The sequence below is a fragment of the Epinephelus fuscoguttatus genome, linkage group LG2, assembly GCF_011397635.1.
Source record: "Epinephelus fuscoguttatus linkage group LG2, E.fuscoguttatus.final_Chr_v1".
NCBI classification, from domain to species: domain Eukaryota; kingdom Metazoa; phylum Chordata; class Actinopteri; order Perciformes; family Serranidae; genus Epinephelus; species Epinephelus fuscoguttatus.
The window spans coordinates 35,845,143-35,873,034 of NC_064753.1; the positions used below are offsets into that span (position 1 = coordinate 35,845,143).

Genomic DNA, 27,892 nt, shown 5'->3' on the forward strand with positions numbered 1-27,892 from the left:
GTTCAATCAAAGCTGTAAATGACAGTACACCTACAGAGAAGCAGAGACTCCAGATTAAAAAAGGAAAAACTTTTTTTCTTTCAATCTGACTGTTTAACACAAATGTCACTCTACATTTTCAAACCAAATGAGTCACTTGTTCTTGTAAATTGTGTCACTGCAGCAAGTGACAAGTCATACTCAGAAAATAACTTCAGCAACGCTGACTACGTTAACTTGCATGCTGATATTCCACTATCATTTTGAAAATAATATTCTGAATTTCATACAAGTCACGTAAACTGCATATTCAGTTTCTGAATTCGGCCTTTTTTCAAATTAAGTATTTTCTGATTAAGACATGAAGGATATGCCACAACTATTCCAAATTTAGGAGCATTCTTTGGACATGTATACAGCGCAATTGGAATATGCGTCTAAACTGGTGTTCTTACTGCAGTTTGTATCACATGGCCTCTTGCCTGTTTACGTCAGCTCCGTGCGTTGTCATGGATACGTTGTAGACAAACCAACTAGCCAACAGTTTGCAAGACTGTGGGGTAGAGATGCATCGCCCGAAAGAAAAGCCCACAGTTCTGGTCAGAAGAACGTGAAATACATCTTTTTTTTTTTTTTTTTTTAACCAAATTGTATTCAGCAGTTTGCGTAGATGATAATACAGTAGGGAGGTGTCATGTTTTCCTTTTTAAAACAGAAATATTAACCACCCCCCACTGGCCAGAAATCCCCTCCCAGCTCATAAAAACAAAGTAATGATACATAAATAAAATAAATAAAAATGATTGAATAACAACATACATAGAAACAAAGTAGGTGGGCAACTAATTTAAAATAAATGGATAGAGAAATGAATGTATGTATCCACACTGTTACATGTCCACACATAGTTGTATCTACGAAATAAATGCACCAATATGCATGTCACTGTGTGTATAGTATATATATACACATATATACAATGGTGGGTAGAGTACTGAAAAAGTACTCTTTCAAAAAACAACTCAACCTCAACCTACTCAAGGAAAAGTAAATAAGTAGTCGGTCAAAAAAGTACTCAAATTACAAGTTACTTTTTCCCCTTTTTTGTGTGAAACAGTGTACTAATTGAGCACTAATTGTGTGCTCACCTGCAGGTTTTAGTCGGCTATTGATGTGTCTGGATCATGGTTTGATCACAATAAATTCTGCCTATATTATTTAAGGGAGATATCACCTTGGCGTCTGCTTGGAGGTGCTTTTTTGCACTCTTCTTGACGTTTTGGAGCAGATTTGTTGAAACTTAGTGTATGGGAAATGTACTTGAGTAAAGAGTATGAGTAGAAAAAAACTACTTTTTTATTCACGCATGAGTAGTTTACTCAAGTTACTACCCATCCCTGCATATATACCCCAGAACAATCAACTCTTATCTTTCTCTGGTCGTACTTCCCATACTCTAATCTAATGGGATTGATTGCATTGTTTCGAAGTGGGAGATGAGAGGCTGTCAGTGTTTGTAAAACTCTTCAACTGAGCCACAGACAGACAATTTAATCTTTTCCAGTCTGACATTAAAACCTGCAGCCAGGACGTATTTGAGGGGCATGAGCAATTTTTCCAAAAGAGGAGGACTCAGCGGCGAGCTATTAAAGAGGCAAAGGAAATTACAGCCCTTTTTTTAGCAGTTATTCTAACACCCTCCCCAGGAATATCACAAATGGCTATGGTCTACAGTCAGTTCCAATATCTTCGCGCATGACCAGAACATATGAGTCAAGTTTGCTGGTGCCTGAGAGCATCTGTCACAAATGTCAGAGAGGTTTGGATAGATCTCTGATAATCTAGCTTTGCTAAACCGGATCCTGTGAAGAACTTTGAGCTGAATGAGGCAAAGCCTTGCACAAGAGGAGATGCCTTCAGTGCATCATCCCACCATTCATCTGACCACATGATACGTAAATACAAATATGGCAACACTGACCTTTTCAAGGTGACTGAAGGAATTAAAATAAGTATGGCCAAACAAGTCCACAAATTAGAAAAATCCTATCTTGATTCAAAGAAGCAAAATGGCACAAGCAGCCCCAGCCTTCCCTCTTTTTATATTTTGACATGATAACAACATGTTAGGAGGATGCACAGCTGCAATGAAAATGGGAATATTAGTGGAATATTCATGTAATATTAATTTTCATTAGCCAGGTGACAGCTTGGGAGGAAGAATGTGGGGTTTTTTTTATAAGGGCAAAAACAGAAGTGTTTTGTGCATGTAAACATAGTCACTGTGACCGTGTTAGATGTGAAAATTAGGTGGCTATCAGAGGTGTGATGGTGCTGAAAAACTGTTTCTATCTACCACTGGGACTGACACACACACACACACACACACACACACACACACACACACACACACACACACACATGATGCACTCTGAAATGTACTGGGCACAAAAAGTGGAAGGGGGTGTAAGAGTGGGAGGTACCAGAACAGCACAGAGAGTAAAATCCACTATGCTCTGCTACACCTGACTATGATAGTTTTCCAGGGAAATTATGACGTCTGGTTAATTACAACATATTATTCTGCACCCGAGTTGTGTTTTGACATCCGGCTCATTAGTACACATCATTCAGCAACAAAATGCAGTTTTGATCACACCTGTTGCAGCAATCTTGCCTACAATATCAAATTTATCCATCAACTGAGACATGTTTTCCCTATGCTTCATGACTAACGACATTACTCACTCCCATGTACTCGCTGATTAGCTCCAAAATGTCATCCACCTTCTTGTGTGTGAAATGGCTGTTTTTGTCTAGAATGTACAGGTTTGTTTCACTTGGTTGCTTTGGAAATTAAAGACCAAAGCAGTGCCAGCATAGGAGCAAAAAAAAAAAAGTCTCCGCTCTTCTCTGCAGAGAAATGGGAAGAGAAAAGATTTTTTTTTTCTTCGTTTTTCACATTGAGTGACTCAATTTCACGCTCCATTGGCATATCTGGGGTGACGCGCCATGAAATCAGTCCAATTCTGGGATTTCAGAGGAACAGTATTTTGAAACCTCTGGAGATATGTGGCCATATTACTTTCTCCACCTCCGGACAGATTACACTATTATGTGACAGTTGCAAAGGTGAAACTGTGCTGATGGTATGTTCCCTACATCGGTAAACTGGTTTTTAACAGCACTCCGAACAGAAACTATTGAACAAATCACAAATGATTCAACTAAAGGCATCGATTCATCTTGTAACTTAGACTTATTTTTTTCATGTTGAAAGCTGAGAGCACACAAACGGAGTGAAAAAAAACGACTCAGACTGGGTTTTTCACTTAGTGACTGCCTGAAAAACTTCAGTTTGCAACAAGGTAGCCTATATTCATGAAGCACCTGCATGACTTATTTTTTTCCAGTGCTTTACAAAGTTGTTAATCATCTCATGGAAGGTGTTATTGTTATGTGTTATCACTTTGTTGCCGGTCTTTTTAGGAACACCTTGCCAGCAGTTATGGAATCTCATACAGCAGCTTGACAATAAACACATTCATAAACATCAAAAGCTTAATGAAGGTGTTTTTGCAGAATACTGTAGCAGAATTGTATGGCTTTATAATGAGGTGCTTCTTATATTTTGTATTCTCCAGAAATAATGTTGGTTTTCTTTGTTTTTGCAAACCATGCATACTTAAGTTGCACATCATTTTGAAGCGCATACGTTTAAATTCTATGCTTCTCAACAGTGCTGTGGTCGATGTGTGGTTGGATTTAGGCACAAAAATCCCTTGGTTATGGTTAGGAAAAGATCATGTTTTGACTTTAAAGGCTCTCTCAGTCCTCTAAGCTTGAAAAGTTTTTGTCACATACAGCAAACATCTCCTCACAATCTGCTAGCTACATGTCCTCTGAATATGCTGTGAAAAAGTCTGGTCTCTGTAGGCAGCCCGGGCTCCGCAAATGGCAACAAAAACATTTCACTTCATTTAGGTTCAACAATGTTATCAAACACAACTGCCTCTCTGGGCACCGCGTTCACGTGTGCACGCTTGCGCGAGACCATGAGACATGGGCACCACGTTCATGTGCGTGCGCTTGCTTTCCCTGGTCTCGCGCTGGCTGGTTGGTGCAGCCTGGACCAAATGTTTTTGTTGCCATTTGCAGAGCCTGGGCTGCCTACAGAGACTGGACTTTTTTTACAGCATATTCAAAGGACATGTAGGTAGCGGAGGGATTGTGAGGAGATGTTTGCTGTATGTGACAAAAACTTTTCAAGCTTAGGAAGACTTAGAGAGCCTTTAACCACCCACATCTGGTGCATAAAAACTGCTGGAAAAGCAAGGGCAGGTTGGCAAAATACACCCACTTTCAAAGGCTCAGATGGCACCAGGAAATGCCGCTTGGTGTCAGTGGAAAAAACACCCATGCTCAGAGGCACGTAAACCGCTAGAAAAGCAGGGACTGGTCCGTGAAAACACCCAGGTTTGGCAGTTCAAATGCGGCTGGGAAATGCTGCAATGGCTGCCAGAAAACAAGTTATGTTGGTTTCAGTCGTCTGCAGCTTGGCAGGCACCTCTCCTAGGTTACACATCATCAATCATTCCCTCCTCATCACTTCAGAAACATTGATAAAACGTGCAAATGTAACATATTAATAGTTTGCAAAACTGTATAATGCGAAGATTTGATTTTCTTCTTGCGACTGGGCAGCTCTATTCATATGAATGATTATGTGTATGTAGCTGATTAACTGACAGATTCTCTTCCAGCTGACAGATTCTCCAAATGTCCAGACTTCACCACACTTGCAGATTCACGGACTTTGTGGGCGCATTCCCGGGAAGTCCGGTAGTGCTGAAGGCTGTCCCCGTGGTGTTCCCCAGATTGAGGTGACATTTGATATTGATGCCAATAGTATCATGAATGTCTCTGCTGTAGACAAGAGCACTGGCAAGGAGAACAAGATCACCATCACCAATGACAAGGGTCGTCTCAGCAAGGAGGACATTGAACGCATGGTCCAGGAAGCTGAGAAGTACAAGGCTGAAGACGATGTCCAGCGTGACAAGGTGTCTGCTAAGAACGGCCTGGAGTCGTACGCTTTCAACATGAAGTCGACTGTGGAGGATGAAAAACTTGCTGGCAAGATAAGTGTAGACGACAAGCAGAAGAGCCAGTCTACAAGAGGCCTCAAGCGGACTATCTGCAGACTTCCAGAGAGTCTGCTTGGGGTGCAGACTTCAGCAGACTTCACTGATTTAATACACAATTCACTGCAATACAGATGCGATATTGTGTTTTTTTTTTCAATTGCCGAAAACGTGTGAATGCGTAAAATAGTTATTGATATGTATGGCTATTAAAATGCTACTTGAATTGTGTAGGCCAGAAATAATATTCAACCACATCATGATACAGAGATATGTATTATTATAGGCTGTAGAGAGAATGAAAATTTATTTATTATTGCAGCCTAACAGGCTGTGCAGTGTGATAGGCTAAAAAATTGGCTGAAAAACAACAAAAAGGTTTTCCAATGTAAGTAATGGCCAATTTATTGAGTTATCGTCCTGTCCTTATTTACAAAAATGTCTGTTTTTGAATGTGTGTAGCCTGTTATATGGAGACGTATGGATATATTTTCGTTAAGTGACAAAAAAGGCTCTACATGGGATTTATATATTGTTATCTGCAGGAACAGATGAGCAGGCACCATCCATTAACTTATATGGCATATATATGAATGACAGCAGCAGTAGTTGAATGTTTCCACGGCAACCAGTACAGCAGTCTCTGTCTATCAGCTGCTTGCTGCGTCTGCCCTTGCAGGCTTTAAATGGTGACAGTAAATGTGTCACACTACGTAATACTGACGTCCAAGCTTCCCCCCCAAGGTGAAGGAGGTTACGATGTCCATAGGAGGAGTCCTTCAAGATGATTACCTTTAAACACCCAAGCATGTGTTGTTAGTCCATGACATACTGTATGTTGTATGTTATGTTTGTGATGTGAAATATTCACAGCAATCAGTAAGTTTTAAATTGCAATCTTTAATTCAGTGGGGAAATTTTAGTTGAAATATTGGTTTTATACATTTTTAAAGGGGCTTCTCTCCGGGCTCAGTCGCAGGCACGGAGTCACTTGCGAGGAAATGAGTAACTGGAGCTAAACAGGAGGTCAGCAGGCAGCAGGGGGTGGCAGGCTGTAGACTAGAAGGAGTGGGCACACTGCTGAGAAAGACTGTAGGCAACTGAAGAGTGCAAGCTTGAGTCTAGTGATCACCAGCTGGTGGTGCACCACGGGAGGAGGCTGGTGGGTGACTGAGGAGAGCAGGCGAGAGACTGGTGGACTTTGATAGAAGTCTAACTTTACCACAGGAAGTGGAAATGAGGTGCGCCTCACAGAGACAGGCGGCGAAAATTACTTGCTGGCAAAGTTAGAACTTCAACCTATCTCTCCCTTGTCAAAGCAATGAGACAAACTGAAAAACTCAAGTAGGTGAAGTCAGTGCCTTTAAATACTCAGGAGCAATGAGCAGCTGGGGAGTAATCAAGGAGATGCAGAGCGGCTGCTGTAGCCAACCTGTAGGCTTCCCGTTTGCTGAGAAAGCTGTAACAAGACGCTACAATACCCAGATAGTCACACAGTATATGTAATAGTTACATTAGCATTGCTGTTGGATGTTTATCTGACCCTGTGGGCTCCCAGAATTGTGTTGTTGTGTGTTCAAACACACTTTTTAAATATCTTTTATGTATCAGATGCCATTGCCAGCGACATACTGTATGTGCGTATTGCACTGGTTATATTTGAAGATGGTTTTGGCAGTCAAGATCTGTTTATCTGGACTTTGGGTGCATACATGGCAGAATGTCAAGGCACTGTCTGTATCAAACAGCTGTACAACGACAAGCATTGCACAGGTGAAAGCTGCAAGCACCACTGCTGCATCCTCCAACATAAACAGTAGCTTGTGCAAGAATTGGACTTTGATGTGGTTTGAGTATTTGATGAGTGAGTATTCTCATCCTTTGTAATATAAAACTCACTTAATACATCTTTAAACCATCTCTGCCTTTTATGCCTCAAATTGCTCAATGCAGCAGCCACCAGGACCGTTTAGTCGGCAACTGGAGAGTTTTTCACACCCTAGAGAGGCAGGTATTTAGCATCCGTCTCGGGGATGTCATTTCTCTTTAGATCTCAAACTCTGATCCCTGGAGAAAGGAGCTGATCATTTGGCATTGCAGTCCTCTCCCCACCTCATCTATCCTTGTTATAGTTCCACTGGCTGACTATCAGGTGGGATAGAGAGATTGGATATATTTTCTTCGAGTGACATGCTTTAGAAATGTTTTATTTCTTGACAAAAATCTGCTGTTTACTGCTATAGGAAAAAAAACTCTAATGGTTTTGTGTGATCAGAGATTTTACTCATATTTAAAAGTTTGATATAAATTACATTTTTATCAAGTTCACTTTTATTTTGTTGCAGTGCCAACCTAATACAGACATCCACAGCTGGTGCACAGGTAATTTTTGAGAGCAACTGAATTGGGAGTGTCACCATGAAGTGTCACCGGCACATACAGGTTGGTATCATCCAAAAATCAATATCAGTTCAAGTGTATTCTACATTGAGAGTATTTTCACAGCTTTACCTTAATGTCAGACAATGATTTCCAGCTGGAAAATGAAGCGTTACAGTGCTCTCATTAACGCCAGACTCCATTTAGAAAAGCACTGATTTAATGTTGCTGAACACAGGAGCTTCTGCTTGACCGCTGTCTCAGTCAGGTAGTTTGTTTTTGTTATTCTGTGACTTTGGCATTTAAAAGGGTCAGTTCGGATTTACCACAGTCACACAACAACACTAATCAACTAACTGATGGAGGCAGTGGTAGGCCAGCAGCTTCCATGTTCAGCGAGCTGAAATAACTGTTTTTGTCGATGGAGTCTGGTGGCGTCGCAAGAGCATAGATGGGCTGTGTGACGGAAATGCGAAGCCGTGAAAATACCCTCAATATTGCATACTTATAAACTGATATTGATATTTTTAGGTGGGACTTTTTTTTTAGGTGGCTAAAATATGTTTTGCCGCTGACTCAGTACACAGCAGTACATTTCCTAGCTTCTATGTCAGACTCCAGCCTGCGTTTCCAAACTGGGCGCCCACCAACTGACATCTACTGTATGTACTGTAATACATTATGGATATGGAAATACACCCCATACAAGCCCCAAGTGAAGAAATCAGAACTATCCTTTCAACAAAATGCATGACAGGCACATATAAAGTTGCCTTTTTTTTTGAAGCAAATAAAGCTGAGGGTGGACACTTGTGTCACCTTTCTCAGGACACACAAAGCATTAATGAACCAGATTCACAGCCATTTTTGCAATCACAGTGAATCTTGATTAGACAAATGTGTGTGTGTGCACTGTGTAAAGTCATGCATGTGTATGTATATGCAGGTTTATGTTCAAATTTGTGGGTTTACTTATATATACTCTGTACTTGATTTTTAAAGTTTAGGTTGGAAAATGTGAAATTTAATAGAATCAATTTCCTTGACTTGATCCTACACATGCCAGTGCTTAAAGGTATACTATGCATGATGGTTGGTTACCATTTGTAAACATGCTGGCCGGCAAAAGTGAAAATAAAAGACAATCCCAGATTCGCTCTCGTCTGGCATTTCGTCTCACCATATTAGCTTCATTTTGTGCTGCGTCTTTTGAATGCGTGCTGCTTAGGGTCTGGCACCTGGTCACTACCTTTTTATAAAGCTCCAACCTCACCTGAGCACTGTGAAGGTACAAGCCCGTTAAACGTGGCGAATACAGAAAATAAGAACAAAATAGGAGTTTCTGCAAAAAAATATACTGCCACAGACCTCTATTGGGTCATAATTGACCTATGGCTAAGCCACGCCCCCCTCCACTCACTCAGACAAACTATCAACATTCAGTGACCGGTGCTATGGCAGGTGTCACAGAACACGGCATTTCCCAGGAGGAAATTGATGATTTTGGGGGACGTAACGATCAGATGTCATTGAGAAGTAACCAAAAGGGCCTAAACTACACATTGGAGGGATATATTCATCATTTTATTGTTGAGAGGGTCAATGAAAAGCTTAAATTACAAGCCAAAATTTATAGGTCACAGTGTACACTTGTGAACCGCATCTTGTTGCCGTCGCCATCAAAGACACCAAGTTAAAGTGCCAGTGAAGTTAAGGTTTTTGGCTCAGAATATGAGAAAAAAGAAGTTACATTTGGGCTGTGCCCTTCAAAATAAGATTACCTCTTGGCCTTTACGCCAGCAGGCCATGACAACTTTGATGCAGTGCGACACCTGCTGGTCATTTTTAATAACTACTTTTGGCGTGCTTGCTGTCATGTTGACAGTTTTACCGAGAACAGACTTCACTGTTCACTGTACATCCTGAAGAAAACTTACTATAGAGCTTTCATTTTCATGGTCTATCAGCTGCATATTAACAGGCAGTACAATAAAACGCTGTTGCATTACTTCATTGCCTGTCTGTGCGTCTGCAGCCTCCGGGTCTGCAGAGACATCCTGCTGGCGTAAAGGCCAAGAGGTAACCTTATTTTGAAGGGCATAGCCCAAATGTAAGTGACAGAACATGTTAGCCAATCAGAAGTAATGGAGCACTGAGAGCCCGCCCACCAATGAAACGATATATGGAGTGGTAAATTTGTTTTTACAGTAGGATCAGAAAACAAGAAATTGAGCTGAATTTCGTTTTTTCATTGTTTTGCCAAAAACGAAAAAACGAGAAAACGACTTGTTTTTTTGTTTTTTGGCCAAAAACGAAAAAACGACTTGTTTCTGATTTCTGATTGTGTTAGTTATTCCCAGAAAACGGCAGTAGCTCAGTCCATAGGGACTTGGGTTGGGTTGGGGCTTGGGTTGGGAACCGGAGGGTCGCCTGTTCGAGTCCCCATCCGGACCAAAATATGGAGCGTGGACTGGTGGCTGGAGAGATGCCAGTTCACCTCCTGGGCACTGCCGATGTGCCCTTGAGCAAGGCACCAAACCCCCCAACCGCTCAGGGCGCCTGACCAAAGGGCAGCCCCCTCACTCTGAGATCTCTCCACTTTGTGCATGTATAGGTCCTGTTTGTGCATGTGTGTGTCTTTCGGACCTGTGTGTAATTGACAAGCAAGAGTGAAAACATTGAATTTCCCCTCAGGGGGATTAATAAATTGAATAAACTTAAACTTAAACTTAAAACAAACGGTTAAAAGGTACCTTGGTCATTAACGTTAGCTTAACTAGAGCCCTCTGGACAACAGCTAACAATGATGTACGATCACCAATAAAGTACAAAACTAGAACAAAATAGGCTAATGAACTCCCAGCAAACAAGGTGACATGATGAACAACACAGCTAGGAGTTAACGTTAGGCTAACTTTAGGCTAACTTTAGCTAACATTAGCTAGAGATGTTAAAGATAACTTTATATTTCTTTCCAGCAAAGTGACAATATGTTGCCTCAAACACGATGTTGACTTGCCTTAGAACAGATGTAGACATCATTGTTAATCTTATTCACATTGAGTTGATGTTGTGGTCTAACGTTAAAACGCAACTTTATCCAAAGGAGACACTTTTCTCGGTTGAGATGTGGTTTAGAAAAGGGTAAAAAATACACCTCGTCGCCCAGCCTCTCAGGATACCTTGTGTCTGAGCTGCATGAACCCTATGCACACCGTTTGACCATTTTTAAACTTCTCCGAAAAAGCTCATAAAACCAAACAAAACTGACTTTCTGTAATGCATTTCAATGAACGTCCAGGCAGAGAATGTCCAAGTGTATGGGAATGGCTATACACACTGTGATTGGCTCATCGCGTTTGAGGGCGGGACTTAGCCATAGGTCAGTTGGTGACTCAGAGGGGTTACTTCTCTATGACTGTGCATAGTTTTTTAGGGAAATCCTGCATAGTGTATATATGTGTATATATGTGTATGTATATATATATATATATATATATATATATGTTTCCAGTGGTGTAGTCAATTACCACTACACCACTGTATACATCTGTCTCTGTGCTCTGCCTACAAGTGCATGCACACACATGCGCACACATACCAGACTGTCTGATTAACATTGCCTTGTCGCAGTACAGCCAGGGGTTATGAGTGTGGTTGATTCATACTTGTCTGAAAAACCAAGTGGACTGAGCACTCCTTCGACAGTCTGATGGAGAAAGCTCTGTATGACACATTTATTTATTAATTAATTTTTCACACAAAGGTTCCTTTTACATGTAGTTATTGTTATATGTGGAAACATGATTTAAGCATTCAAAACATGGCAATGATGTTCTTAATGTCTGACTGCTAACCAAGCACACTGAAGTGCCAGTGTAACTGAATTCCATTCTTTGTATTTTCATATTCTCTGTCAACATGTAACATGGTGCATATTGTGTTGTTTGTTTGTCCTGTGGCGCTGCATGACACTTAAAATCCACAGGCTTAAGCATGACATGTAGATGGCGCACTCATTTGGTTATATTTAGTTTCCGAGGGTTGCAGGAGGGCAGCTGGTGAACGGCTGCATACTGTAAAGTAGAAGTGTGGTGCTCATGCGTATTTTACCATCTTATTTGAATTAAGCAGCTAGTACTGGAATAAGTTCTTGTTACATTAACATACATTTGATAGAGTCAATTTGACCTCACAGAAGTCAGTCCACTGGGGTGAAAAGCCTTGACCACACAAACCGTGGCAGCAGTAGTTTTGCCGTTGAATGCATGCACCATAACTCCCTGAAATAAACTGACATTGACTACAGAGGCATCTTATCAGAATTCAAGAGATTCAATTTAGACACTGAGGAAAAGTGTGTGTTTTTTTCCTAAGCTGATCAACATCACAGAGGCTTGCTTTGATTTGGTCAAAAGGGGCAGCCAAAGTTCAAACTCCCACAGCCCCCTGGAAAAGCTCTGCATGTGCATGGTCGATGTACAGCAGACAAAGGAAGAGGAGAACCCCCTTACCCTTCAATTTAAGACGGTTCCTGAGGGCTGATTTATCAGTCCTGTGGAGACCACCCTCAAGCTTTCTGACACTGACTCGGGTGTGTAATGAAAATGCTATGTTACTTGCTGCTGCCTCACTGTAATGACAAAGCTGTGCAGAGAGTGATCAGTGCAAAACTCATGTTCTTTCCGAATCTCATGGTGTTAGAGAAAAGCTAGACTTTAGTAGATGCAAATGATGCAGGGAATGCAAGAGGAAACTGCACTTGTTTATTTTGCTGGTTGGCTCAAACATTGAGTTTGATGATCTTAAGAAGAGTCTTCAGTTATTAACACAGAATGATCTGTTTTGGCGCATACAGCAATGATGGAATCTGAACTAACATTGCAAATCTCTCATGATATGTTTTATGATCTGAGAGGGGCATACTAAGTTGATAATCCACTCCATCTCCCACTGGTTACCTCAAATTTACATACCCTTACAGCTGTTAAGTGTTTAACCCAATTTCTTTGTTCTTCCTTGACCAGGGATATTTTCAGGCCCTCAGGGTTTTCATTCATGCTTCCCTTCCTTCTCCCACTGTGACTCAGAAATCAGGTTTTAGCACACTTTAAAACAGATTCCAGTTCAAGCATGTTTAATTATTTTCTTTCACCGTAACATTGTTTGGTAACATCCATAATACTTGTTAACATGTGGTTTACACGCACAGCATGTGCTACAGATTAGCACAGTCTGTCTATTAAAGGTGTATGATTTTCTTTGTTGTTGTACAACAAACTGTACAATCTAATGTTTTGCATTTTAACGCTGACTCTGAGTTAGTGCATGTGCATGCATTGTGTATATCCCTGCATCATATCAAATCAAACCTGGGTCTTTATATGGGATGCCATCCTAGATCCAAGTTTATTGCATTAACATTTTACTACAGTATTTTTTTTTTTTAATATCAAATGCATTAAACTGTGGTGTACAAATTCTGTATGAGACTTTATTCAAAGCTAAAATGATGAACTGAGTCACAAAGTGAGACATGCTTTGTTGACAAACTTTAGTCAAGAGTCCTAAGTGATATATCATAGGCAACTGGAGTTGCTTGAGTAAGTCCAGTTGCCTATGATACAGCACTTAAGATTACATGACCTAAATGACTGAGAATCTTCACCAATATAGTCAAGAGATCAAAATGTCAAATTCTTAAAACATTATCCAATAGACTATATACATTTCCTCTACTTTTCTCTTTAAAAAACCAACAAGACAAAAAACAAATGACAACAACAACAACAAAAAAGTCTTTGCTGGCTGTGAATGATTAACCACATTCTTTAATAACAAAAATATTGACATCAGTTAGTGCCTCAAGATCCAAAAATGAGCCTGAGGCGTAGTTCTCCAGGAATACTTCTTGTGCCATGTCCCACTTTGACCTTATAGACCTTAAAAAATTAAACGATATTGTTGGGCAGCTCAGGTGCTCCATTTGCTGCTTGGATCCTCTCTCTATCACATTTTTTTTTTAAAAAATGTTTTTAGCAGCTTAGCACCTGAGGTATTAGAAATTTGTAACAGCTCTCTTCAGTCAGTTATATTTCCTGCAGCACAACAAACAGCTGTTGTTAAACTACTTCTGAAGAAGAGCAACCTTGATGCAAGTTATTGCTAACTATAGGCCTGTCTCCATCTTACAAATCCTCAGCAAAATCCTGTTTATTCTCAGTTCAATAACTAACATCAAACTACCTTCTAGACATTTATCAGTCAAAGTTTTCAATCTCACAATAGCACAGAGACAGCACTCATCAAAGTTGTGAACAATCTGCATATAAATACAGACTCTGTTCTTGTACTCCTGGATCTCAGTGCCACTTTTGTCACTGTTGATCATAATATTTTACAAGAGAGGTTCGAAAAATGGTCTGCCTATCCAGCCCAGTTCTGAACTGGTTTAAAAAATGCCTAAAGGACAGGCAGCTCTCTGTGTCTATTGGAGACTTTTCCTTGGACATAGAAGGTATAACGTATGGAGTGCCCCAAGGTTCCATTCTTGGTCCACAACTATTTAATCTCTACATGCTGCCTCTTGTGCATGTTATCCAGAAACACAAAATAACTTAACATAATTATGCAGATGATTCACAACTGTAGCTACATATCCCTTTCCAACACATTCTCACTCCGACCTTGTCACACATCGACATTTGGTCATGGATTTTCCATGTTCAGATACGACATGAAAGGTACCTTGGGTGCATTGGTTGCTGACATTCTGAGACACCATGTCAAGTTCTGCCTGTTAAGTGCATTGTCTTCTTTCAAAATACACTTCTGTTCTCACAGGAAATGTAACATTCACATACAGTCTCTGTCAAATGAAATGCACTACAGCTGTACAACACCGCAAATTGACATTTTTTTCCTTAAACAACAAAAGCACGTGGTTAGGTTTAGGAAAAAAGAAAAGAGTTTGGCTATATAATCTAATGGGATGCGAACACCGCTCTCCTGGGTGAAAGTCTGTGTTTGTTGGACCCCTTTCGCTGCCTTGACTTTCGTTCTTGTCCTGCCGCATTTCCTTCTGATGCCACCAGGGGCCATTAAACTATAGAGGCGACCAGCCGCATGTAATGCCGACATTAAAAGACAGCTTTGATGTTCGGTGTCTGACTCTGCAAGTCGCTGCCCAAGTGCTGGATTTTGATGACTTCAGAGTGAGACCAGATTGCTCTTTCCCCTGATGACCCAGATCCCATACATTCCCATATTTGGTATATTGATGACATTAATCTATGGATGTCAGAGAACTTTTTGCAACTGAAAAAAGACAAAAGAGAAATACTAATTTCTGGTGCAAAGACTCAGAGAAAGAAAAATGCAGATCATCTCAGATCTCTGTCTCTAGTGAGCAAAAGTGAAGCTCAAAATCTGGCTGCAATCACAGACAATGATCTAAATTTCAAGAGCCATATTAGCCTCGCACAGGATCAGCCTTCTACCATTTAAAAACATTTCAAAGCTAAGGGGCTTTCTCTCAAAATCAGACTCAGAGATATTAATTCATGTATTTTTTACAAGCAGTCTAGACTACTGTAATAGCCTATTCACCTGCACCTTCCAAAATCAGCTGTGCACCACAGTATTGACTACAGTTAATTCAAAAGGCAGCTGCACCTGTTCTTACAGAACTAAAAGGTATGAGCACATTACTCTTGTTTTTCAATCCCTGCATTGGCTCCTCCTCAAAACAAGAAATGATTTTGTATACAAAGCTCTAAACAGCCCTGCACCTTAGAATATTACAAAAAAGGAAAATGCTAATTAGATACAAGCCAGCAAGAACCCTCAGGCCACAGGCCAAGGTCTTTTAACCATTCCTCATACTAACTCTAAAGCAGGAGAGGTTGCCTGCTGTATTTATGCCCCACGTAGATGGAACACCCTGAGAGAGGCACCCACTGAACACTTTAAAAACATTTCTCTTCAAAACAGTCTATGGCCAACTTCCTAATGTGTGTGTATGTGTGTGTGTGTGTGTGTGTGTGTAGATGCTGCACTGTTTCTTTCACTTGTTTTATTATTATATGTCATTTCTATGTAAATCACATTGCGTTGCATTTTATTGTGTATGAAATGTGCTGTATAAATAAAGCTGACTTGACCTGAATTGATGTTCCATAATAAGCCATAAACAAATGGCTTTTAAGACTGTATCTAAGGCATTGCTTAATCTACATTACCTTTCCTTTTCCTTACAAAGTGAGAGGTGGATAGCCCAGAGATAAGGGCAAGCCACAGAAAGTCAAACCATGGATTGAAATGCAAGACACCGTGGCTGCATTTCATACACTGTTGAAGTGATTAACCTTAAACTCGTATGGACTAATCTAAGAAGACACCCCAACAAACCATAGCTAATGCTTTGAGTGTTTTGACCTTTTTTTATAACCAGTGAAATCACATCAGTGTTCCATTAGGACTTTAATCTGCTGATTTTCAGGTACAAAATTAAATAGTTCCAAGTGTGATGGCCTTTTAATTCCAGGCCGGGGATTTCCATGGACAAGCCTTAAGTCCATCTAAACGTGCCAAATGTCAGCAAGGTGAAACCGCACTCCCTCTTTTTGAGAAATTTTAGTTGGACGTTGAAATATGGGCTCCACATTTCCTCTTTTCTCTGGGTGAAGTCTAATGTGATGAAGATGAATATGATCAAATTCAATTACACTTTGCAGTCATTACTTATGGCAGTCCCTGTGATATATTTCCACCAGTAGGGCCGTGGTGAACATGAAGTTCTGATAATGATGATTACTGTCCGTGATACATTCTAACGATAATGTCAGACCAAAGGAAAAGAGCATTGGTGAACTTGAAAAGTGTTGGCACCCACAAATTAAAAAAAAACTTTTGATGTCCACAGCCTTTTGATGTCTACATCCACAGCAAAACCTAAATTGAAACTTAACTTTTTAATTTATAGGACGCCCAAAAATCAACAGTCTTAATTTTATTCATAAAGTATTAGTATATGCAGAGGAAAATGTAGGCATGGCCATTACTTGATTATATAAGACGCAGCATGAGAGCAGCGAGCATTTCTTCCATTCACAATATTATATTGACATTAGATAGTAACATTTACCTGTCAAAAATATGCTGTATTATGACTTTATCACCATATATCACATAGACGTTAATGCTTTCTGTCTATCAACACATATCACACTTCACATCCAGCGTTCTCATCATGCTGTCGTTCTAAAGATATGCAAAATGTGTAAACTCATTTTGATGGTGTTTTAATGCCACTCATCACTTACTTAGACTGTCCTCTCAAAAAAAAAGAATACGGTGTTTGTGAAACTTCTTAAAACAACCCACAGTATATTTATGTTCAGCATTAAAGCAGGAGGCAGTGTGGGTGTGTGAACAAAGTTGTTACTTTCGTTGGTTTAGTATAGAAACACTCACATACTTAAATGGAAACATGTTTCTTTGGTTTGGAAGAGGACTGCAAACATTTTTTTTTTTTTTTTACTTTTGATCTTTTTTTGAGTCTGACCAGACCATAACCTAATGATAACGATGCTGCATTATTCATGCTTTACACTCCCACGTGGCAAGTCTTTAACCAGCGCTGTGCTTGTTATCACTTGCTTGAATATAACAGCATCAGTGACTGTATGGGGCAGGCTGTTGGTGTAAAGACATGGCGCTGAGGCCAAATATCTCTCCTGTTTTGTTGAGATTAATTTGCAGTTGTGAGCCAGCTCCATTACTACAGTGTAAAGACTGATGCCACTTAAGAGATGATTTAGGTGAAATCAAGGTGACAGGACTGATGGAAGGACATACAGCTCCCCATGGTATCACTGATAGAGAATAAGCCTCAGTGAATGTTCTCACACCAAGCATGAATAAGTAATATAATATATACCATCATAAGTCAGCTTAGCATCTCAGCTGTATAGCAGATGACATGTGGATTTGACAACCCATTCTCATCCCCAGGATAACTTGATTTAAATACACAACGTGAGTGATGTCAGTGTGTGACGACTGCATGTAAACTACGTAACATTACAATAAGACACTTCTGGTTTCTCATGGGACGTAGGTACACCAGTTATGTAACATTGCATTAGAACAATGTTGACTTTTGCCTTCACACGAAACACAAACTGTGGTCTCCCGGGTAAAAGTCTTGTTATCCCTCCTTCAAACCCTACTTGGACCTTCTTGCTCTTTACACTACATCAGTTGCTTTCAGCTTTAAGTACTGCCGCAGATGGGCCTGGTGAGTCTCACAAAGATGCTGAAGAGTGCCTTTGATGTCAATATCACATGCCGAGGGATGTGACAAAAGCCCCGTTTCCACAAAGCAGTACAGTACAGTTTGGTACACTTTATTTCTGTTTGCACTATGAAAGTTGTGGATGGTACCATTTGAACCGTTCTGTACTGTCCCCATTTTTGGTCCCCCCTCTGTTGGGGTACCTAGGACACAGATCTGGTACTAAAAGTTGGAGCTGTGAACACTGCAGTCTGGTGATCAGTCAATAGTGGACGGTCACTCTGCTCAGAGCTGAGTTGTGGCTGGTTTTGAGGCTCATGTCACCACTGTTCATACCATCGAGAGTTTTATTAGTAGACTGCAACTTTAAAATGACAGGATGTTTTGCTGCCTCTCACAGCAGCTGGAGTCAGAGAAAAAATAACTTAATTCACTTGGCCAACTGCCAGCGATTTTTAAGGTGGAATGTTTACTTGTTATGTAACTCAATGCATGAGTTGACGACATGAATCCATCAGCACACCTTAAATTTCACTGTGACAACTTTGAGCATTACTTTAGTTTTTATTGTCTCTCTTGGATGACGTACACTTTTAATGAGTGAATGTAAAAATTATTGAAAATATATATTAATTTTCACCAGATTATGTGAACTGCATATATCGCAATCCTCACTCAGAGGAAAAAAAAGGCGGAGTCAGACAGAGCGTTGTTCCTGTGGGCTCTGGCAACACTAAACCCCTGAGCTTGCCTGAGAAGGACTAAATGCACAAACCTTCTATTTTTACATATCCCACTGGGAGAGACTCTCACTGCAGCCTGTTCTATTTTGTTCTGTAAATGTTGGCGTACAACCCTGTTCTGTGGACGATAAACAAGGTGCAGACTGATAAAGTAGCAAATACAGTGAGTGCTGGACAGAGCAGTGAGTGACAACAACCCCGCCCACATTTAAGAGCACTGTTTGTGGGGTAAACACTAGGGTCTAGGTACCATGTCTGAAGGGTTATGTTGGTTCCAGAGGTACTATACCTAAAGTGTTTGGTGGAAACGGAGATAACTCATTGGTATTTGATGAGAACAGGTTAGATGTGAACATGAATGTGCTCTGAATATAAGAATACTGCCATCTCTGATTTGTAGTAATTGTGAATTCCTCAGTAAAAAAAAACAGTTTTGTATGATGATGCTTTACTTTTGCTCGGGGGAAGAAAAAGAGTAAGAAATGGTCAGATAATCATGAAGTCATGAGGGGCTACTTAGTAACTAGTATAATGATTCCCATTTTTGTGTGCTGTATTGTAGGCTACTACCGACTATTTTCTAAAACTGAAAGATATCAAGCAAAATGAACAAGCGTGTCAGGTTTGGTTACACATACAACCTCCTACCTTGATGTTAAAAGCCAAAAACATCTAAAGCATGTGAGGTTAGTCCTCTGTGTGTATGTGTGAGTGTACGCAGGAGGTCATTAAATAATCATCTTGTGTCTGACTTTGTTTAAATCAGATATGGAGAGCTTTTTTGTCCTTCGTGACATTTTGATCTCTGCTTTGTCATTAAGTGAGGGGATGTGATGAAATTTACATAGCCCTAATTCTTCAGCCTGCTGACAACATATTTTTCCAGTGACAGCCATCTTTAATATTTAGAAGAGTACTTTCCAATGCCCTTCAACTGTGCCTGCAGTATTAATGTATCCTTAATGGGAGAGGTTCCATAAATGAGCCTCAAATGGAGCTAGACATTTTAATGTTTGCTAGAATGGCTGTTATTTCCACACTTAGCCATAATAGTCTTTATTGCATATTTAATAAAGTGTAGGCTCGTATTAATTGTTTAGCAGCCAAGGACTTCATTAAGTGGTTGTGATGTTCTGGATGGGTTTTCCCAGTCTTTAGCGATCCCTTTGTCCCTTCTCATCTATTCTTGTTATATACAGCACAACACTGATTAGATTAATGCATTTTTATAGCTTCTTTTCATTCAGTCACGCTGGAGGGATGCCTTTGTGTGTGAGTGGGGAGGGGGTACACAGGGAAAGTTGTTATTAGTTAATATCCTTCCTTAAAAAGTAATAAAAGCGATGAATTGTTTTAATGGGGATTTGTAAGTAAAGCAAGTAGGGCGTAGTGTACCACAAATACAGTTATTTAATCATGAGGATCATGTTTTGAGCTCCATAGTAACACTGTGTGTGTGTGTGTGTGTGTGTGTGTGTGTGTGTGTGTGAAGTTGGTTGTTTGTCTTGTGCACAGCAGGTGCAGGGTAAACAGGGAATTTAAATGCTTGAGCATTATGCTAGACTCTCAATATTGAAAGAAAATGGAACAAAGATAGTAATAGAATAGGAATTAATATAAATTCAAATTAAAAACTAAAATTAAGATGGAGTATGAAATCTGACAAACACCCTCCACAAAGGCAACAGGCAGAAATTCTGATCTTATCAGAGAACTCATTTGAGTCGTGTTTCACTAAGGGTGGGCCATATATGGATTATACTCGATGTATCTTAGCTTGTTCCATGTAGCACGTATAAAATTACTATATCGCGAACACTGTGTATTGTCAAGTCATTTTCTACCAATCGGTATGAGACTTGCTTTGACATTTCATTTCTTTTGCTGTCTCCTATCCATGCTCCATCTTACAGACACAAAAAGAAAAATAAGAGTACAAAAATCATATGTCACACCCAATTCCCTGCCCATCCAGACCATTCTCTCGGGCAATAGCATGTAAGCAGACGAGGCGTGTGTTCTTGTATCTGCAGGGCTCTGACTGCAACCACTTAGTTGTATTTTGCGACCATGGAGCACCAATGCAGCTTAAAACATATGAACTGAGAGTGACAGTGAACAAATCCTCACATTTAAAGGTGATCTTTCTGCTAACATCTAACTGCTGACCAGAAGCTTCAAGGTCTCAAGGGCTGAAGACGAGCCGGTTGCTTCAGGATAAAAGTACCGGTGCTTCCGCTTTGATTATTTTTTTATAACAATATATTTAACTTTATTACAGCAGTATATTGTAACAGTACTTGATCAACCGGTTTAGTATCTTTGTAATGGGTTGTATTACGACCCATTTGCAGCACACAGGAAGCCAGGAACAGTTGGAAATGACATTAATGTCACAACTCAGCAGATACAGGGCAGGACATGTAAACAGCACACCGAACAGTTTAACATTCCAGTTAAGTCTCTCACAAAGTCCCTCGCAGCCTGGCTGATCCAACAGGCTGAACCGGGCCGGGAAGCAGGTGAGTGGGCGGCAACATTAACCTGGACAATTACATTTCACTTCAATAGCAGGCAACGGCACCGTGTGGGAGCAGCCAGGAGATGTAGTCATGGCGGCCAAAAATCCAGAACCAGGTAAGCACACAGTCCAAGTAGATGAACAAGTAGGGGGCAGGAAGAAGGTAGGTCAAAGCGAGGCAGAGGATCAAGAGGCCAGCAGGAGAGCACTCACAGGATGCACACACAACGGCGAGTGTGGCGTCAAGGTGAAAATCTCTGGACCACATCTACCCAAAAGTAAGCAAAAAGGAAACACTCACACTGTAGTGTCCTCATTGAATGGTAATGCAAAGCGGCCACACACATACAGGACCAATGACGTTGAAGCAGATTTCAATGTCGGGCAAAGAAGGCTGGTGCATTTACCAGGAATCAGACAAAAGAGGTAGGTCAGAGGCAGGCAGGTTCAGCAACAGGATATCAGTTCAGAAAAAAGCACTGGAGAGTCTTGCATTAGTGGTAAAGAACAATCCGGTAAAGAGTGTCTGTGAGGCTGCGGTATATTTAAATATATATATTGGCTGTGAGTAATCAGGAACAGGTGAGGAGTTGCCTTGATGAGGTGGGCATGAGTAATGCGGAGGAACCAGAAACAAGGGCTAATGGAAAATTACTAAATGAGTGCTCGATGACTGAGCATGCAAAAATGAACAGGTGACAGAACTGTGACAATTTCAGTAGTTTAGAGAAGATTTCAGAATATATTGAGACATATATTGCATATCATGATACTGTCTCAAAATATCGCTATATTATTTTCAGGCCATATGCACCTCAGAAATGTAAATCCAATGTTTAATCTCCTTTTAGCTCTTTTTTGGTCTCCCCCAGCTCCTGAGGGTAATCCACCTTATTTTTCACGGAAACACGGAGGCAAAACAGAACGCAGCCAGCTTCCGTTTTTTTGTGTGACACTTCCGGTCCAGCACTCTTACCACTGTGTAAATGGGAATCGCCTTGTTGTTCACCTTGCTGAGTTTAGCTATATATATATGTATATATCACATTTTTCACGTCACTATATCACCGTTTAGACTAATCTGATGTTTGTAAAGTCTATAAACACAATGACTGAACAAACATTAGTATTTTCTCTGTGTGTAATTAATAACATGGTTATCGTAGATTAGCTGGGCTAACCGTTAGCTGTTAGCCGTTAGTCGTGTCTGTAATAACTCACTAAACTCACAAAGTGGCCCGTGAAAAAAATATTTTCTCCAGCGGATGTCTTAGTTACAACATGATTGAGCTAATTGGAGTAGTTTCATGTCGTATCTGACAACGGGAGGCTTTTAACGGATGACGATCCTGATGTTAGCTTTGCTGCTAGTGTTAACGTTAGCTGTCCCTGTCAGCTGCAGCCACTGATGCTTTCTAGACATCGTGATTTCCCAGAACTGAATAAATACCACACATAGTAACACAAAACTGCTTTGCTAGCTCAATCATGTTGTAACGGCTTGATGGTTGATGCGTACATGCTGATTCAGGTGCTATCAGAGCCGATCCGCGCATCACTATGGCTTAATGATCAACTCAGTCAATTAAAACAACCCGTCCTGTGTTAGGAGTGTATGTCGCTGACAGAAAGAAAGAAAGAAAGAAAGAAAAGGGAAAAAAGATAGAAAAGCAGTGTACACCTCACATATTTATTTCTCACAGTTGCGCACACGTTTGGCTGGCATGCAGAAGCACCGTCTGTGTGTCGAGGGTGCGAGTCGCAGCTTCAGCTGCTCAGGTAGAGAGGCTTAGCCCGGTGTGTTTTTTCGCTGATTCGGTTCTGCAGGTTCTCTGCTGGTACACTGGAGACGGGGATCAAGCAGTTTATCTCACTCGGGATAGATTGTGCTTTTTTGGTTCATAGTTTATGATTGACGTGCGATTTATTCGTGTTTAGAGGGAATAAATTTCCGTAATAACGGGAACGTGGGCACAGTTATCTATACAAAATACACAGACTAACTAAATAACTTACTAACTAACTGATTGACTAACATAAACAACTGAAAATTGAAAAAAAAATTAGCTTGCACCGTTAGCTCCGGTAAGGGAAAGCATGAGGGAAAGCAGCTGACCGGAAGTCACGCACAAAAAAACGGAAGTTGATCACTATTTACTTCCGTGTTTGAAAATAAGGTGGATACTTGGCTCTTAGCTGCCAAATCTCCCTTGTGTTCACCAACTAGTCACAAACTCTGTCTGTGTGCTGTTTGGCGCAGGGGAGATAGCATACAGTGGGTTTTATGAGGTAAATATTACTGGCATTACAGCGGTGAGCCTGAACCAAAACAGTAAAGTTACAGGCCAGAAAACGCAAACACTGAGGGGTTTGTCACTGCGTTACCTTTTTCAAATTATACCTCATCATTCAATCCATTGTTATCATAAAAATATTTATTATAGCCGCTTTAAATAGCAGTCATGCCCTGTTAGTTTACATTTGTGCCAGCAAAGAGATCACGACGATAGGATATCCCAGTGATCATAAATGGCTGACTTGTTTTCTATCTTTAAAGCCATATTAGCCCCCCTAAAGTATTAGCCACTTATCTTTATCATTGTTGTGTTTAAATATGTCTGTTTAAATTGTTGATGATAATCAGTGTGTTTGTAAGCCTGCTCTTTGAATCCTTGCAGCTGGGGAAATTAATTCCAGTCAACTGACATTTCTGTAAAGCTCTCCATCACTTTGTTTTCTTGTGCTTCTGTTTCTATTTCCCAGAGAGACTGCATGAATAACAACCTATTCAGCTCCAGTACAGTACATTGCTACGCTAAACACTAGGTTTATCTCATCTGAAATTGAATTGTTTCTATTCCCAGTTTGTCCACATAAGTTGATGCAACAAAAGATTAGCTTTATATCATTATCTTACAATTAATAAGACTTTCATGATTATAAACCTGAAAGAGTTTTGATTGAATGGGGTTTTAATTTAATTATTGAGTGCTTCAATTATAAAATATTTACTTTCAGAAAGTTCAGCCTTTTGTGGGCCTTTGTCGTCAAGCAAATCAACAAAAAAAATGAGATTCAAGACTCTAAAATTTGTAAGAACCTTTTGATTACATGAGAAGAACGACTTGTCCCGACTGCTGTCATTATTGGACATACAAAATGAAAAGCCATTTTTGCCTCCAAAGGTCAAACTCACAGAAGAGGGGGCACCGTCATTTTAGGAGTCATTAGGAGTCGACTGGACAGAGTTTTGAATCACAGTCTTTGCCTTTTGAACTCACTTCAAAGACATCAGAGTGCTTAGCACTGTGGTTTGACAGCCACACACTCGTAAGGACAGGCTGATCTTTGTCCCCTTTCACCATTTAATTCCCTGAATGGATTCAAGCTAATTGGAGATCATTATCGTGATGGTATGATGTATTAGAATGAAGTCGTCCCTCTGAAAGACCTATAGCTGCATTAGGAGAAAAGAGGGGGAAATTCTTAACAGCTGCTGACATATAAATAAAACATATTTTTACCTCAGTTCTTCCACAGTTCTGCAGATTAAACAATGGCTACTGAGAGCGAACATTTATTGATGCAAAATCAATATACCAAAACTGAGGTGCTGCAGTTGCTGGCTTCAAAGGGTCTGCGTGACAGTAGAGCCTTGCTAACCAAATGAAAGTTGTCATGGCACTCTCTTAACCAGAGTAGGTGATTTCAGTGAGGACAAAGTCAAACTATGTCTTCCTGTGGGTGCACTAAATCCAAAGTTGATAAACACTTGAGTTAGCACCCCTGTGATTCAGCACACAGTCTAATGTACTAAGTTTGATAAGTGAAGGGCAAAACCACCCTCATGCATTTTCATCAGCGGCCCCTGGACAAGGCTCAGACACACATTTCAATACCTCAGAGAGCCCTTACACAACAGATAGGCAGACTGTAGCTGTAATGTACATCCCAGAACAGCCATTATTGGAAAGAGGTTGTGAGGATGTCGTATTGAGGAGACAGTTAAAACGGTTTAATGAGAACTTGGATACTTGCTTAGAAAATTTACGATTAAGGATAAACTTAGAGTGTCCGTCGATAGACAAGCCTCAGCAAAGACTAAATAGAACACCTAAATTTGGATTAAGGAGCAGCTATACCACAGACTGTGGCTGTTAGTGTGTGTGTGTGTGTGTGTGTGTGTGTGTGTGTGTACAGCACATACAGTACCTCACTAGAGCCTTGTAATAGGGGTCAATATCTTGACTCTTTAACTACGTAAGGCTCGTCTGAAACCTCCAACGCATTGTCTATCTCAGCAACCTTTCCCTGACAGCAGAGAATGCCAGCTATAAATACTGTCAGCCACGAACATGACAATATATCCCGGATCAAATATACAAATGTGTTTCATGGAAGTCAGCAACCAGCCATCCATAACTGACATTGAGAGAGCATAACTTTTGCATGAAGGTTGTTTCAAGGAAGCTTGTTAAGCTCAGGAAATGCATGCCAAACCATTTGCCTCCCATTTCCTCTCTGTTCTTTCCGTAACACTCACAATTGCTTGAAACAGTTTGCTTCGCATTTAAGCAAGTAAATATTGCATTCAGAAGAAACAAATCATGTCGTGAATGCAAGCGTGAACAATGAGCCTTTTTATGGCATTGTGCCTCGTGCCATTTTTATTTGTCCATTTTGATTTATTCTGTGCACCAGGAGAAGTAAAAGTTCCAATCTATCCACGAATGAAAATTTACATATGGTGACAGGAAGCGTGAAAAGTCAGTCTGCCTTTTGTTACCTGTAATTTCTCGGTTATCATCACACCATACATTACTTTAAAGTCCAACTTAACTCAAAAAGGGTTTTGTCTGACCTTTACTGTACTGGCTTGTACCTGTGCAAAACTTGACACCAAAGAGGTGTTTTCACACTCCTCTACAGAAAGGGGCCATGTCTGTGCACTTCCTTATAATCTGAGATTCAAACATGCGTCACTGATATAAAAGCCAATCACTTTCTAATACAGGAAACACATGAACATAACACCTGTAAAGACCAACTCCGGTCTCGTCAAAATTAACCCTTAGTTCACCAAGTTAGGTGTGAAAATGTTAGTGAAAGGCCTGAAGGCTAAGTGTTGCACAGAATAAATTTACATGCATCCCTGTATCCTATTTATAAGTTATGTGTTGTTTGTGATCATATGTGGGATCTGATGTTTACATGGAACATACATTAAAGAAGCCGGGGTTTTCATACCCCTGTAAACATGAATGCATCATCCGACTGTGCAACAAACATGGAATACTTTATTAATTCCCATGGGAAACTGTGGGGTAACAGCAACCAAGTCGCATAAATTATTAAATAATTAAATAAAGATCAGGACAGTCAAGAAGGTAGATAAGAAACAAATATTATCAGTGCAATTACAGTAATGGACTGTACATTACTACTGCGAATCAAGGGGACAATCATGATTTTTGTAGTTGTTCAATTATCAATTTAATCTTCTTTATTTCATGGCTGCCTGGACACTGCCTGCTCGATCTTATTACCAGTAAAGAGAGAATATGTAATGAATGTGACCTCCTCATTTCAGGCACTGTTTCCTCATACAACAATTTATATGATGTCTTATTGAAAGGTATGCACACATTTTGTGTAATAGGAATTATCCCCATGATATCTTACAAAATAGTGGCCCTACTTAGGCTTGTGCCAATTCCCGGTTTAACCGGTTCGGTCCGGTTTAAGAGCTCCACCCAGTTTAATTCACGTCGACCAGATAAACCGGAGGGAAAAAAAAAATAGCTTTTCACATTGCCAGTGTGTCAAGGGACTATATTCAACTTATCTTGCATTGTAACATGCATTATGACAACTTAATAAGGTTTATGTTTGTTTATAAATTAAGTGGAGGAGCCTACAAGTGTTTTGTTTAGTTTGTCTCAGAGGCTTCAGAGGGACTGGGCAGCTCCACTCTGCTCAGCTGTCTGCTGCTGCAAGAGAGATCAAATTTCATTGGGAGCGGGGGAAAGTACGAGGGAGTCAGCAGTCACAGTGTGTTCACACCGGGCGCGAGGCGAATTTTTTGCGCTATAAGATTACATACAAAGTCAATGTAAAGACGCGAATAGACGTGAATTTGTGCCGGCGCCGCGAATGGTGCGACGCGAATGACGCGAATGGAGCAAACACGCGAAATTCACGTCATTGGCCTCTTCGCGCAAGTTCAAAATATTGAACTCCAGCAAAATATTCACTTGATGCTGTGTCGGGGCAGCCTATCAGCGTTGAGATTTTTCTGTCGTCACCGATGTCACTGACGTGCTGCTGCCGTTGTAGTAAACAACATTCATTCAGGCAACATGTGACTTGCCGGATACAGTGAACATTTATTGATTTTCACACGCCAAAAACTGCCACTGTCTTGCTGTAGTAAACGACATCAATTCAGGCGACATGTGACTTGCCGGATACAGTGAATATTTATTGATTTCCACACTCAAAAAACTCACCAACACCGAGATAGATGGATATTTATTTTGGTGCTAATATTCAATGCAGGCTCCACTTCACCGACGGCGACTGGGATGCTCGCCCTCACTGCAGGTGTCTGGGTTATGGAGAACGCAGGTAGCCTTCACACACTTCTCTGCCACATCTGGATGGACCTCAATGGTCAACAACTGCACCGCGTTGTTCTGAAAATGGAGGACAAGCTAATAATAGCTGTTTGTGGCCACCCTGAGCTTTATGACGTTATGTCGCCAAATTACAAGCTTCGGACCAAGAAAGACCTGGTGTGGAGGAAAGTGAGTGAGGAGGTCGGACTGCC

The 27,892-nt window shown here is 40.5% G+C and overlaps 1 protein-coding gene across 1 annotated transcript in view; it reads left to right on the forward strand.

Annotated features, from left to right (window-relative positions):
- LOC125899535 (heat shock cognate 71 kDa protein-like) overlaps positions 1-27,892 on the forward strand; it is a 115,833-nt gene that overhangs the window by 28,647 nt on the left and 59,294 nt on the right. The window contains exon 2 of the mRNA XM_049593930.1: positions 4,785-5,193. Within this exon, the coding sequence (XP_049449887.1) occupies positions 4,785-5,193 (409 nt within the window). The remainder of the gene's footprint in view (positions 1-4,784; positions 5,194-27,892) is intronic.